Source organism: Hyperolius riggenbachi, chromosome 4 (genome assembly GCF_040937935.1).
Source record: "Hyperolius riggenbachi isolate aHypRig1 chromosome 4, aHypRig1.pri, whole genome shotgun sequence".
NCBI classification, from domain to species: domain Eukaryota; kingdom Metazoa; phylum Chordata; class Amphibia; order Anura; family Hyperoliidae; genus Hyperolius; species Hyperolius riggenbachi.
The window spans coordinates 352,975,266-352,988,374 of record NC_090649.1 but is presented as its reverse complement, the minus strand read 5'-3'; the positions used below and the strand labels follow the sequence as shown (position 1 = coordinate 352,988,374).

Below are 13,109 nucleotides of genomic sequence, written 5' to 3'. Positions count from 1 at the left end.
CTAGACTACTCCTCACGGTTTAGGGACCCTAAAATGCCAGGGCAGTATAGGAATGCCACAAGTGACCCCATTTTAGAAAGAAGACACCCCAAGGTATTCCGTTAGGTGTATGGTGAGTTCATAGAAGATTTTATTTTTTGTCACAAGTAGTGTTGGGCGAACAGTGTTCGCCACTGTTTGGGTTCGCCCGTATTTCGGGCTGTTCGAGTTCTATTCGGGCTTCGCCGGACACCTCGTGGTGTTCGGCCATGTGTTCGGCCATGCGGTCGAACGTATGTTCAGCCTGACAGCGCATGACCGAACATTCCCTGAACGTTTGGTTCGCGCTGTGATTGGCCGAGCGGGTCACGTGGTTCGGGCACGAACACGCGGCTCGCGCCGCGATTGGCCGAGCGGGTCACGTGGTTCGGGTAAATAAATACCCGAACCGCGTCATTTCTCCGCCACTTGCGTTTGGGTTTAGCTTTGGGTAGGCAGGCAGGTTAGACTCACTCTCACCAGCTAGGCTAGCCAGGGCCCCCCAGCCTCCTATACTATATTTGCCACTGCACTGTAGTGCCAGTCAGCTCAGCATGCGTTTACTGCTGGGATCAGTAGTACTTCCGTCCATCACCAGTGTATAACATAGTATATAGCATTGTCTTCTATTGCCACTGTACTGCCAGTCAGCTTGTACTGCTGAGATCAGTAGTACTTCCGTCCATCACCAGTGTATAACATAGTATATAGCACTGTCTTCTATTGCCACTGTACTGCCCGTCAGCTTGTACTGCTGGGATCAGTAGTACTTCCGTCCATCACCAGTGTATAACATAGTATATAGCATTGTCTTCTATTGCCACTGTACTGCCAGTCAGCTTGTACTGCTGAGATCAGTAGTACTTCCGTCCATCACCAGTGTATAACATAGTATATAGCACTGTCTTCTATTGCCACTGTACTGCCAGTCAGCTTGTACTGCTGGGATCAGTAGTACTTCCGTCCATCACTAGTGTATAACATAGTATATAGCATTGTCTTCTATTGCCACTGTACTGCTGGGATCAGTAGTACTTCCGTCCATCACCAGTTTATAACATACTATATAGCATTGTCTATTGCCACTGTACTGCCAGTCAGTGTGCATGTACTGCTGGGATCAGTATAACCATAATGAAGAAATCCAGTGAAAGAGGGAGGGGCAAGGGAAGAGGTGTTTCCCCTGATGGTTCACGTAGAGGCCGCAGTGGAGCACCTAAGAAAACCCACTCAATACCACACGTGTGCCAGACAAACAACCCTCACTGATCCACAAGAGTAGGAACGGATAATGAATTGGATGACCAATGAATTGATGGACCAAGCGTCCAGCAGCGGGTTAAGCAGCAGCAGCACCAGCACATCCTTGTTGTCACGCACGAGGTCCCCTGCCAGTTACAAGGAGCCAGTGGGCACAACGGTGACACAACCAGCAGCTACACCATGCACACAATGGCCGAATAACCAGTCCGAACAATTATTTCCGGACACAATGGTGTAGCTGCTGGAGGAGCTATTCCCACTCCTACCCCCACAAACAATGGAACAGCCAGAAATGTTGTGCCCGGATTCACAACCATTGTGCGAGGTAAATGCACCACGCACTGAAATACAAGGCGAGGACGAAGACACCCAAATCCCTGAGCAATGTGCGCAGGAATTGGAATTGCAGGAGGTCCACCAAGAACATCTTGAAGACATGGGAGTGAGGTGCGCAGAGGGTGTTCTGTGGAGCTCTAGTCCACTGCACACACACACAGTCACAGATGAGGAGATGGAAGAGGAGGTTTTGGACGATGTGGACACAGACCCGGATTATATAGTACAACCTCGATGTCAGGATAGCAGCAGTACAGATGAGTCTGCTGCAGAACCCACTGCTGCAAGAGTTCGCCGTGTGCCACAAAGTAGGCGGGGGCGGGGTATTTCGGACACAACAGGCATAGCCGTAGAAGTGAGACGCCAAAGAGGCACGAAAGAAACTAGCCAGCAAAGCAGGAGCTCAAAAGTATGGGCTTTCTTCGACGACTGCAGGGAGGATGTTACCATGGTGATTTGCAAGGTGTGCAGGACCCGACTGAGCAGGGGGAAAAATATCAACAACCTCTCCACCACCAGCATGCGCCGCCACATGGTAGCCAAACATAGCACTCTGTGGTCAAACACGCAAGGCCAGGGTAGCGGCTCGCTTCCAGCCCCCAGCAACACTGCCTCCGTTGTCACCAGACCCTCCTCAGCAGCAGCCCAGCCATTACGTGGTACACAAACATCCGTAGTAGACGACGACGTCAGTTTCCGCAACAGTCCTCTTGACGTTTCCCAGTCCTCAACGACCACGACAACAACAACCAACTGTCCTTCGGTGTGCGATCCTACGGTTCAGTTGTCTGTCCTGGAGATGTTAGAGCGCAAGAGAAAATTATCAGCAAATGACCCCCGGGCCGTGGCACTAACAGCCAGCATAGCCAAGTTTGTGGCCACCGAAATGCTGCCATATCGCGTGGTGGAGACAAACAGCTTCAAGCGCATGATGGCGCTGGCCATCCCACGTTACGTGGTTCCCAGCCGATACTATTTTGCGCGGTCTGCAGTGCCAGCGTTACATGAGCACGTGGTTAGCAAAATAACCAGAAGCTTGAAAAATGCCATTGCCTGCAAGGTTCACCTCACCACAGACACCTGGACGAGTGCCTTTGGCCAGGGTCGATACATCTCCCTGACGGCGCACTGAGTGAACCTTGTGGAGCCTGGCAGCGACTCCTCACCGGCTACAGCGCGGGTGTTGCCCACGCCGCAAACTGCTGGACCGGCGTCCCTCAGAGATAACAGCAGCACCTACCTCGACTCTGACTCCTTCTCCTCCAACGCCTCTCAAAGCGGTACCTCATCCGGCATCGGTAACCCAGCAATAGGGTCGTGGAAGCAGTGCAGCACAGCTGTTGCCATGCGTCAGCAAGCCTTACTGAAGCTGATCTGCCTTGGAGATAAGCAGCACACAGGTGAAGAAATTTGGAAGGGAATCAAGGAACAGACCGATTTGTGGCTGGCACCGCTGGACCTGAAACCAGGCATGGTTGTGTGTGACAATGGGAGCAATCTCATTCGCGCTTTAAAGTTGGCTAAGCTGAGACACATCCCTTGCCTGGCACACGTTATGAACCCAGTTGTTCAACGGTTCCTGAGGACATACCCAGGCGTGGCAGATCTTCTGCTGAAGGTGCGACGAGTGGCCAAATATTTCCGAAAGTCCAGTACCGCTTCGGAGGGACTCACCAAGATGCAGGAGCGGTTCAATCTACCGAACCATCGCTTGGTGTGTGACGTACCCACGCGCTGGAATTCGACGCTGCACATGCTAGCACGCTTTTGCGAGTAGAAGAGTGCAGTGGTCCAGTACATGACGGTGCAGTACCGAGGCGCATCCGGGCAGCTACCAAGCTTCTGTGGATCTGATTGGGCCACCATGTTGGACCTCTGCCAAGTCCTCAAATTTTGAGCAATCCACGTTGCTTGTGAGCGATGACAACTCTTCAGTAAGCATTACGATACCACTGCTGTGTTTGCTGAAAAAATCAATGCTGCAGATCAAGGAAGCCGCAGTCAGGATGCAAGTGGGGGAATCTCAAGAGGACAACGATCAGCGTGATGATGATACCAACATCAGGCAATCTGCCTCAAGAAACGCTGGTCCTCCCGGCAGCTATGCTGAAGAAGAGGACGAGGAACAGCTGGAGTTGGAGCAGGACTTGGACGCCCCCACTGCCGAGGGACAGAGCGGTGCACGTTGGACTTCCATGATTCAGCGGGAATGGACAGCAGAAGAAGACGAGGAAGAAGGTGGGCGACGACGTGATGCTGGTGATGATGATGAGGGTGCGTCAAGCTCAGAAGAACATGATGAGGATTCTGTTAGGACTGTGGCAGACATGGCTCAATTCATGCTAGACTGCATCTAACGCGACCCGCGCGTTGTTCGAATTCTGGACGACGTGGATTACTGGGTTTATACCCTTCTGGATCCATGGTACAAAGACAATGTTCCCAAACTCATTGGAGAAACTGTCAGACAGGTCAAAATGGAAGAATACCAGCAGGCCCTTGTGGAGACATTAGAGATGAGATTGACATCCTCCTCCTCTAGCCAGTTCCACGCCGACAGACTGACTTCCGCAAACCCAGGACGAGGAGGGGAACAAAGAACGCAAGCTGCAGCTAGTGCCCACAAGGGAATGGTATCGGCAGTGTCCTTGGAGTGGCAAAATTTTCTGACACCCATGCAGCAGCCCACAGAACAGCAATCACCCAGTTCCACCTACAACACCGCTCGCCTGCAGAAGATGGTTAAAGACTACATGACAGATGGCGTAGCCGTGTTGAACAATCCATCTGCACCCTTCAACTATTGGGTCTCTAAGCTACACACCTGGCAAGAACTGTCAATGTACGCAATAGAGGTGCTGGCTTGCCCGGCAGCCAGCGTTATGTCGGAACGCTGTTTCAGTGCTGCCGGAGGCATCGTCACAGATCGGCGTATCCGCCTCTCCACAGAAAATGCAGACCGTCTGACTCACATTAAAATGAATCAATCCTGGATTGGAAACGACTACGCAACACTCCCGGACCCCAACCAAGTAACATGAACAGTGAACATCTGTGATGGGTTAGCGTTTCCGGTCCCTGTTTATTGAACCTCTTATCTGTATTAAATTTCTGACTGCATGGCGGCAAAATGCATTGCTATCCGCACGCTTCTTGTCCTCATGCAAGGCCTGGGTGGTTGTGTCTCAAAGCGTGGCCTTCTCCTCCTGCGCATCCTCCTGTTCCATCACGTGTGCTGCTGCTGGGTTAGCGTTGCCGGTCCCTTTTTACGGAACCTCTCATCTGTATTACATTTATGACTGCATGGCGGCAAAATGCAAATTGCTATCCGCACGCTTCTTGTCCTCATGCAAGGCCTGGGTTGTTGTGTCTCAAAGCGTGGCCTTCTCCTCCTGCGCCGCCCTCCTCCTGTTCCATCACGTGTGCTGCTGCTGGGTTAGCGTTACCGGTCCCTTTTCCTGGAACCTCTTATCTGTATTACATTTATGACTGCATGGCGACAAAAAGCATGTTACCTGTGCAAAGAAAAATGACATTTTCCGCATTTAAAAGACATTTTTTCCTTTGAAACTTTACAATAAATTTTCTCAAAAACTATAAGCTCTTTTTCAAATATTTTTTTCCTCTTGTACCCACTCCCAAGGTGCACACACCCTGCAAATTTGGGGTATGTAGCATGTAAGAAAGCTTTACGGCGCGAACACCCGAACATCGCGGCCATGTTCGGCGAACGGTTGCGAACCCGAACATCCAGGTGTTCGCCCAACACTAGTCACAAGTTAGTGAAAAATGAAACTTTGTGAAAAAACAATAAAAATCAATTTTGACAAAAAATAAAATCTTCTATGAACTCTTCATACACCTAACAGAATACCTTGGGGTGTCTTTTTTCTAAAAAGGGGTCACTTGTGGAGTTCCTATACTGCCCTTGCATTTTACAGGCCCAAAACCGTGAGTAGTCTGGAAACCAAATGTCTCAAAATGACTGTTCAGGGGTATAAGCATCTGCAAATTTTGATGGCAGGTGGTCTATGAGGGGGCGAATTTTGTGGAACCGGTCATAAGCAGGGTGGCCTCTTACATGACAGGTTGTATTGGGCCTGATCTGATGGACAGGAGTGCTAGGGGGGTGACAGGAGGTGATTGATGGGTGTCTCAGGGGGTGATTAGAGGGGAAAATAGATGCAATCAATGCACTGGGGAGGTGATCGAAAGGGGGTCTGAGGGGGATCTGAGGGTTTGGCTGAGTGATCAGGAGCCCACACGGGGCAAATTAGGGCCTGATTTGATGGGTAGGTGTGTTAGGGGGTGACAGGTGGTGACAGGAGGTGATTGATGGGTGTCTCAAGGTGTGATTAGTGGGGGGAATAGATGCAAGCAATGCACTGGTGAGGTGATCAGGGCTGGGGTCTGAGGGCGTTCTGAGGGTGTGGGCGGGTGATTGGGTGCCCTAGGGGCAGATAGGGGTCTAATCTGATGCGTAGCAGTGACAGGGGCTGATTGATGGGTGATCAGTGGGTGATTAGATGGCAGAACAGATGTAAACAATGCACTTTGGAGGTGATCTGAGGGTAGGTCTGGGGCAATTTGATAGTGTGGGTGGGTGATCAGATTTGCCCGCAAGGGGCAGGTTAGGGGCTGATTGATGGGTGGCTGTGACAGGGGGTGATTGATGGGTGGCAGTGACAGGGGGTGATTGATGGGTGATTGATAGGTGATTGACAGGTGATCAGTGGGTTATTACAGGGAAGAACAGATGTAAATAATGCACTGGCGAAGATTAGGGTCTATTCTGATGGGTAACAGTGACAGGTGGTGATAGGGGGTAATTGATGGGTAATTAGTGAGTGTTTACAGGAGAGAACAGATGTAAAGGTTGACTGTATAGGAATCCTAAAGGATGAGGGTGAGAACTCAATGGTGGATGACCAAGGTAAGGCAGAGTTATTAAATGCTTTCTTTGCTTCTGTCTTCACAAAGGAAACAGCACTGTTGCAAATTAGAGGCAGAAGAGTCTCAATCTTCTAACTGTAATATTAAATACTTAACGCAGGAAGAAGTAAAGGCAAGACTAAATAAATTAAAAATAGACAAGGCACCTGGCCCGGATGGCATGCATCCTCGGGTCCTAAGAGAATTAAGTTCAGTTATAGCTAAGCCCCTTTATCTTATCTTTTGTGACTCTCTTGCAACTAGCAGAGTCCCAGTGGATTGGCGTACAGCCCACGTTTTCCCATTATTTAAGAAGGGCAAAAAATCTGATCCAGGAAATTATAGACCTGTAAGCTTAACATCAGTTGTATGCAAACTATTTGAGGGGTTACTAAGAGATACTATACATGACTTCATAGTAGAAAATAATCTTATTTCTCAGCATCAACATGGGTTTACTAAAGACAGGTCCTGTTTGACTAACATGCTCAGCTTTTATGAGGTAGTGAATGCTAATATGGATATTGGGAATGCTGTAGATGTGATATACTTGGACTTTGCAAAGGCCTTCGACACTGTTCCCCACAGAAATCTGGTGCAAAAGTTGAGGATGCAAGGACTTGGGAAGAGTTTGTGTGCATGGATAGGGTACTGGCTAATGGACAGAAAACAAGGAGTTGTGGTCAATGGATCGTACTCAAAATGGGAGACTGTTAGCAGTGGGGTCCCACAGGGGTCTGTACTGGGTCCAGTGCTCTTCAATTTATTTATTAATGACCTAGTAGATGCAGTAGTGAGCAATGTTGCTATTTTTGCAGATGATACAAAATTGTGCAGAATCATCAACTCTCAGGAAGATAGTGTCATATTGCAACAGGATCTGGATAGGATGTCTATATGGGCACATACATGGCAGATGAAATTCAATGTTGACAAATGTAAAGTCATGCATTTTGGTCGTACCAATGGTCTAGCACCATACAAAATAAATGGGATACAGTTGGGAACATCAAACTTGGAGAAGGACTTAGGAGTACTCATCGACAACAAGTTAAATAATCGTACTCAATGCCAAGCCGCTGCAGCTAAAGCGAACAAAATTTTGGGATGCATTAAAAGGGAAATAAAAATTCGAGATGCTAGCATAATATTGCCCCTGTTTAACTCTCTAGTAAGGCCACATCTGGAATATGGAATTCAGTTCTGGGCACCACATTACAAAAAAGATATTGCAGTTTTAGAGCAGGTGCAGAGACGAGCTACAAAATTGATACGTGGGATGGAAGGTCTCGCTAACCAAGAAAGGTTAGATAAACTGGGTTTATTTAGTCTAGAGAAAAGACGCCTTAGAGGAGATCTAATTAACATGTATAAATACATCAGAGGGCAATATAATAGCTTGGCGGATGAGCTTTTTGTCCCTAGGCCTTCTCAAAGGACTAGAGGACATGAGCTGCGCATGGAGGAAAAACGTTTTAGCCATTTATTTAGGAAAGGGTTCTTTACAGTAAGAGTGATTAAGATGTGGAATGCATTGCCACAGGAAGTCGTTATGGCAAACTCTATACCTGCATTTAAAGGGGGCTTAGATGCTTTCCTTGTGTTGAAAGACATCCATGGCTACAATTACTAGGTTATGCCTAATGATGTTGATCCAGGGATTTTATCTGATTGCCATCTGGAGTCAGGAAGGAATTTTTCCCTTTTGGGGCTAATTGGACCAGGCCTTGTGGGTTTTTTTTCGCCTTCCTCTGGATCAACAGTGGTATGTGGGGGACGGGCTGGAGTTGTACTTTGTACTGGTTGAACTCGATGGACGTATGTCTTTTTTCAACCAAAATAACTATGTAACTGTGTAAACACTGCACTTAGGAGGTGATCTGATGTCGGATCTGCGGGCGATCTATTGGTTTGGGTGGGTGATCAGATTGTCCGCAAGGGGCAGGTTAGGGGCTGATTGATGGGTGGCAGTGACAGGGGGTGATTGATGGGTGGCAGTGACAGGGGGTGATTGATGGGTGGGTGATAGGTGATTGACAGGTGATTGACAGGTGATCAGTGGGTTATTACAGGGAAGAACAGATGTAAATAATGCACTGGCGAATTGATAAGGGGGGTTCGGAGGGCAACCTGAGCGTGTGGGCGGGTGATTGGGTGCCCGCAAGGGGCAGATAGGGGTCTAATCTGATGGGTAGCAGTGACAGGGGGTGATTGATGGGTAATTAGTGGGTGTTTAGGTTAGAGAACAGATGTAAACACTGCACTTGGGAGGTGATCTGACGTCGGATCTGCGGGCGATCTATTGGTGTGGGTGGGTGATCAGATTGCCCGCAAGGGGCAGGTTAGGGGCTGATTGATGGGTGGCAGTGACAGGGGGTGATTGATGGGTGGCAGTGACGGGGTGATTGACAGGTGATCAGTGGGTTATTACAGGGAAGAACGGATGTAAATAATGCACTGACGAATTGATAAGGGGGGGTCTGAGGGCAATCTGAGCGTGTGGGCGGGTGATTGGGTGCCCGCAAGGGGCAGATTAGGGTCTAATCTGATGGGTAACAGTGACAGGTGGTGATAGGGGGTGATTGATGGGTAATTAGTGGGTGTTTACAGGAGAGAACAGATGTAAACACTGCACTTGGGAGGTGATCTGATGTCGGATCTGCGGGCGATCTATTAGTGTGGGTGGGTGATCAGATTGCCCGCAAGGGGCAGGTTAGGGGCTGATTGATGGGTGGCAGTGACAGGGGGTGATTGACAGGTGATCAGGGGGGATAGATGCATACAGTACACAGGGGGGGGGGTCTGGGTGGGGGGTCTGAGGGGGGGGGTGATCAGGAGTACCCAGGGGGCAGTTTAGGGACTAAAAAAAAAATAGCGTTGACAGATAGTGACAGGGAGTGATTGATGGGTGATTAGGGGGGTGATTGTGTGCAAACAGTGGTCTGGGGGGTTGCCAGGGGGTGTCTGAGGGGTGTTGTGGGCGATCAGGGGGCAGGGGGGGCAGATCAGTGTGTTTGGGTGCAGACTAGGGTGGCTGCAGCCTGCCCTGGTGGTCCCTCGGACACCGGGACCACCAGGGCAGGAGGCAGCCTGTATAATACACTTTGTAAACATTACAAAGCGTATTATACGCTTCCTATCCGGCGATCGTCGGGTTAACAACCCGCCGGCGCTTCCGATTGGCCGGCGGGTTGACATCGCGGGTGGGCGGAGCCTATTGCCGGCGGCTGCGCGCGCATCGTAGCGCGCGATCCCCGGCAAAACAGTGCCCCAGGACCTGACGCCATTCTGCGTTACGTGGTCCTGGGGCTGCCACTTTGCCGCCGCCTATATGAAGTAGGCGGTCGGCAAGTGGTTAAGCAATACCAGTTGCTTGATTATCCTGCTGATCCTCTGCCTCTAATACTTTTCGCCATATACATTGAACAAGCATTTGCAGATCAAGTGTTTCTGACATTATTGTTAGATCTGACAAGCTTAGAAGCATGCTTGTTTCTAATGTGATTCAGACACCACTGCAGCCAAATAGACCAGCAGAGCTGCCAGGCAACTGGTATTATTGTTTAAAAGGAAATAAATATGGCAGCCGTCATATTCTTCTCACTTCAGTTGTCCTTTAAGTGTAATACAGATGATGTTGTTTTACTGTATCCCACTAGGTGAGAGATGTAACTGTTTTTGCAAACTTTTCTTTCAGGGCATGAATATTATAGAACAACTAGATCCTGTGCCATTTAGTAATTATTTGAAGAAGTATCACAATACTATATGTGGAAGGCACCCCATTGGGGTATTATTAAATGTAAGTATCCTGTTCTGTATTATTGGCTTTGTTAACCATGTTTTCCAGTACATATACACAATTTATTTTTTATTTGTCTGTTTCTGTTTTTACATGGTCTACAATTGAATCAAATGTTTACCCTCATGACATACATATTAAAGAGAAACCGTAACCAAGAATTGAACTTCCTCCCAATCAGTAACTGATACCCCCTTTCCCATGAGAAATCTTTTCCTTTTCATAAACAGATCATCAGGGGGCTCTGTATGGCTGATATTGTGGTGAAACCCCTCCCACAGTGTGATATCAGGACCGTGGTTCTGATATCACACTGTGGGAGCCTTGTTGCATTGTGGGAAATAACAGCTGTTTACAGCTGTTTCCAACTGCCAAAAAAGCAAGCAGCATCTCCTTCCACTGACATCACCTGCTAGCAGTAAAAATGTGAGAAATGTCAGCTTGTCTGATTTGCAGATCAAGTGTTTCTGACATTGCTAGCTTAGAAGTATGTTTGTTTCTAATGTGATTCAGACACCACTGCAGCCAAATAGACCAGCAGAGCTGCCAGGCAACTGGTATTATTGTTTAAAAGGAAATAAATATGGCAGCCGTCATACTCTTCTCACTTCAGTTGTCCTTTAAGTGTAATACAGATGATGTTGTTTTACTGTATCCCACTAGGTGAGAGATGTAACTGTATTTGCAAACTTTATATGTAAATCATGAAGAGGAAAGATTTTTACAATGGGCAAACACTGACTAAATCATTTATACATAATTATTGTAAAAGTGAAGCACTTTATTACATTATTTTCACTGGAGTTCCTCTTTAAAGCGGTATTGTCACCATAAAAATCAAATTTCAACAGAAACTGGTCTGAGTATATTAAGGCTACTTACACACCAGGACGTTGCGTTTAGGGGACGTTATAGGGCACATAACGTGCCCCTAACGCAACGCCTGGTGGTGTTGGAGCAGGACGCTACCAAGAGCCGCGTTATAAGGAGCTCTTGTTGCGCCTGCTCTGTCGGAGGCACTGCGGAAACCACGTGAGCGGAGCTCTCCGCATCACGTGGTCCCGCCAGCCAATCCGTGGCCGCTCCAGGATGTAAACACTGCAAGTGCAGTGAATAATAAGTAGCCATGTGCCTGGCTACGTAGCGGCCTCTCCCCACCCATAAAATGAAGAAAAAAAAAAACCTACTGAGCATGTGCAAACAGTCTAACGCGGCTTAGCTGCGTGTAAAGTACTGCATGCAGTACGTTATATTAGAAGTAGAACAGAGGCGCCAGCAGGATAAAAATTCATAAAACCTTTAAAAATTGCTTGGAGGGAGTGGTGGGCTCGCCTCCCAAAAGCAGACAAGAGATCCTGTTTTCATATAAATCAACAAATTTATTATACGGTACCCCAGACAGAAATTGCAACGCGTTTCGCAGGTCAAGCCCGCTTCATCAGGCAAAATTGGGGACAACTGTGAACAAAGACAGACAATAAACAATCATGGCTACAATGAAGAGAGCTATACTATTACTACAGAGTAACGGTTACTAACTAGAGCAGTCAGTGATATTCAAAAATGGAAATACATGCGTAATGAGTTGTTGCGGGTAAATTGCTAATTGGAGGATATGTGTCTATAGGGTGGGTAGGGGTAGGGAGGGGAAAAGGAATGGGGGGCGGGAATAAACAAGGGGGGGGGAACATGAGCACGGGTAGGTTTGGGTTACATTGGTGCGGAGGTGTTGTGTGGTAAAGGATTAAACAAGTGGGAAAGGGGACTGATATAGAGGGACTTGGGTGGAGTGTCTATATTTGCAAAACCAATATGAGCTGTGAATAAGTAACATAGGTGCAGGGAGAATTAGCAAGCAGAAGAAATAAATGTTATACAGGGCCTGGATACAGTATATATTAGGTACACAATGCACGAGGAACAGTAGTATTAAATGGGTGAGAGGAAGCAGCCACACTTACCAGGAGATCTGTGGTACTGGATTTAGCGCCTCAGTGTTGTGCTGTGAGTGCCAAAAGATTTTTAAATGTGTGGAGTTGGGGGGCGTGACCGGAAGTCCATGGAGTGAAGACGCACTGAGGACCTGCTCCCGCCTGTATACCCGATAACTGCTATCCTATGCCTTACAATCTGCTAGCTTTGCACCGCAAATCTTTCTAGACACTTCAGTGACTCCCCCGCTCTGTTCTATCTCTGGGAAGGATGACTCGGCGTGGCTCAGAAGCAGCAGCTAAGCTGGCAAAGTTCCGGCACGAGACCCAAGATGGCGACGATGCTATTGAAGAGGAAGCACCTTCACCCTCGCTTCAACAAATCATGGAAGGCATCTCCTCCTGTCAAGAGGCACTTACGAACATAACCACAAAGCTGGAAGAGGTGAGAGCAGATGTTTCCCTTCTAAGAGCTGACATGCACACGCTGCGCTCTCGAGTAACTGACACAGAAAACAGAGTCAGCAGTGTTGAAGATCAACTCCGGCCTATGCAGAAAGACCTCTCACACACCCAGCGAGAAGTCAAGTCGCTGCATGACAAACACGAAGATCTGGAGAATCGAAACCGTCGATCTAATATCAGGTTTGTGGGCCTACCAGAGAAAGCTGAAGGGACTGCGCCTGAGGCCTTTGCTGAAAAGTTACTAATCCAGCTATTTGGCAGGGAGGCCTTCTCTACTGTGTTCGTAATCGAACGAGCGCACCGTGTATCCCCTAAAGTTCCTCCTCCAGGCCTTCCTCCCAGAACCTTCATTATGAAACTTT

The 13,109-nt window shown here is 48.2% G+C and overlaps 1 protein-coding gene across 4 annotated transcripts in view; it reads left to right on the top strand.

Annotated features, from left to right (window-relative positions):
- The window catches only part of MEMO1 (mediator of cell motility 1), a 715,696-nt gene that overhangs the window by 686,749 nt on the left and 15,838 nt on the right, over positions 1-13,109 (top strand). For 2 of the 4 annotated variants that reach the window (XM_068231917.1, XM_068231916.1), the window contains exon 8: positions 10,247-10,351. In XM_068231917.1, coding sequence (XP_068088018.1) covers positions 10,247-10,351 — 105 coding nt within the window. Of the gene's footprint in view, positions 1-10,246; positions 10,352-13,109 lie in introns of those variants that run through there. The other 2 variants (XM_068231919.1, XM_068231918.1) reach the window with 2 other exon arrangements.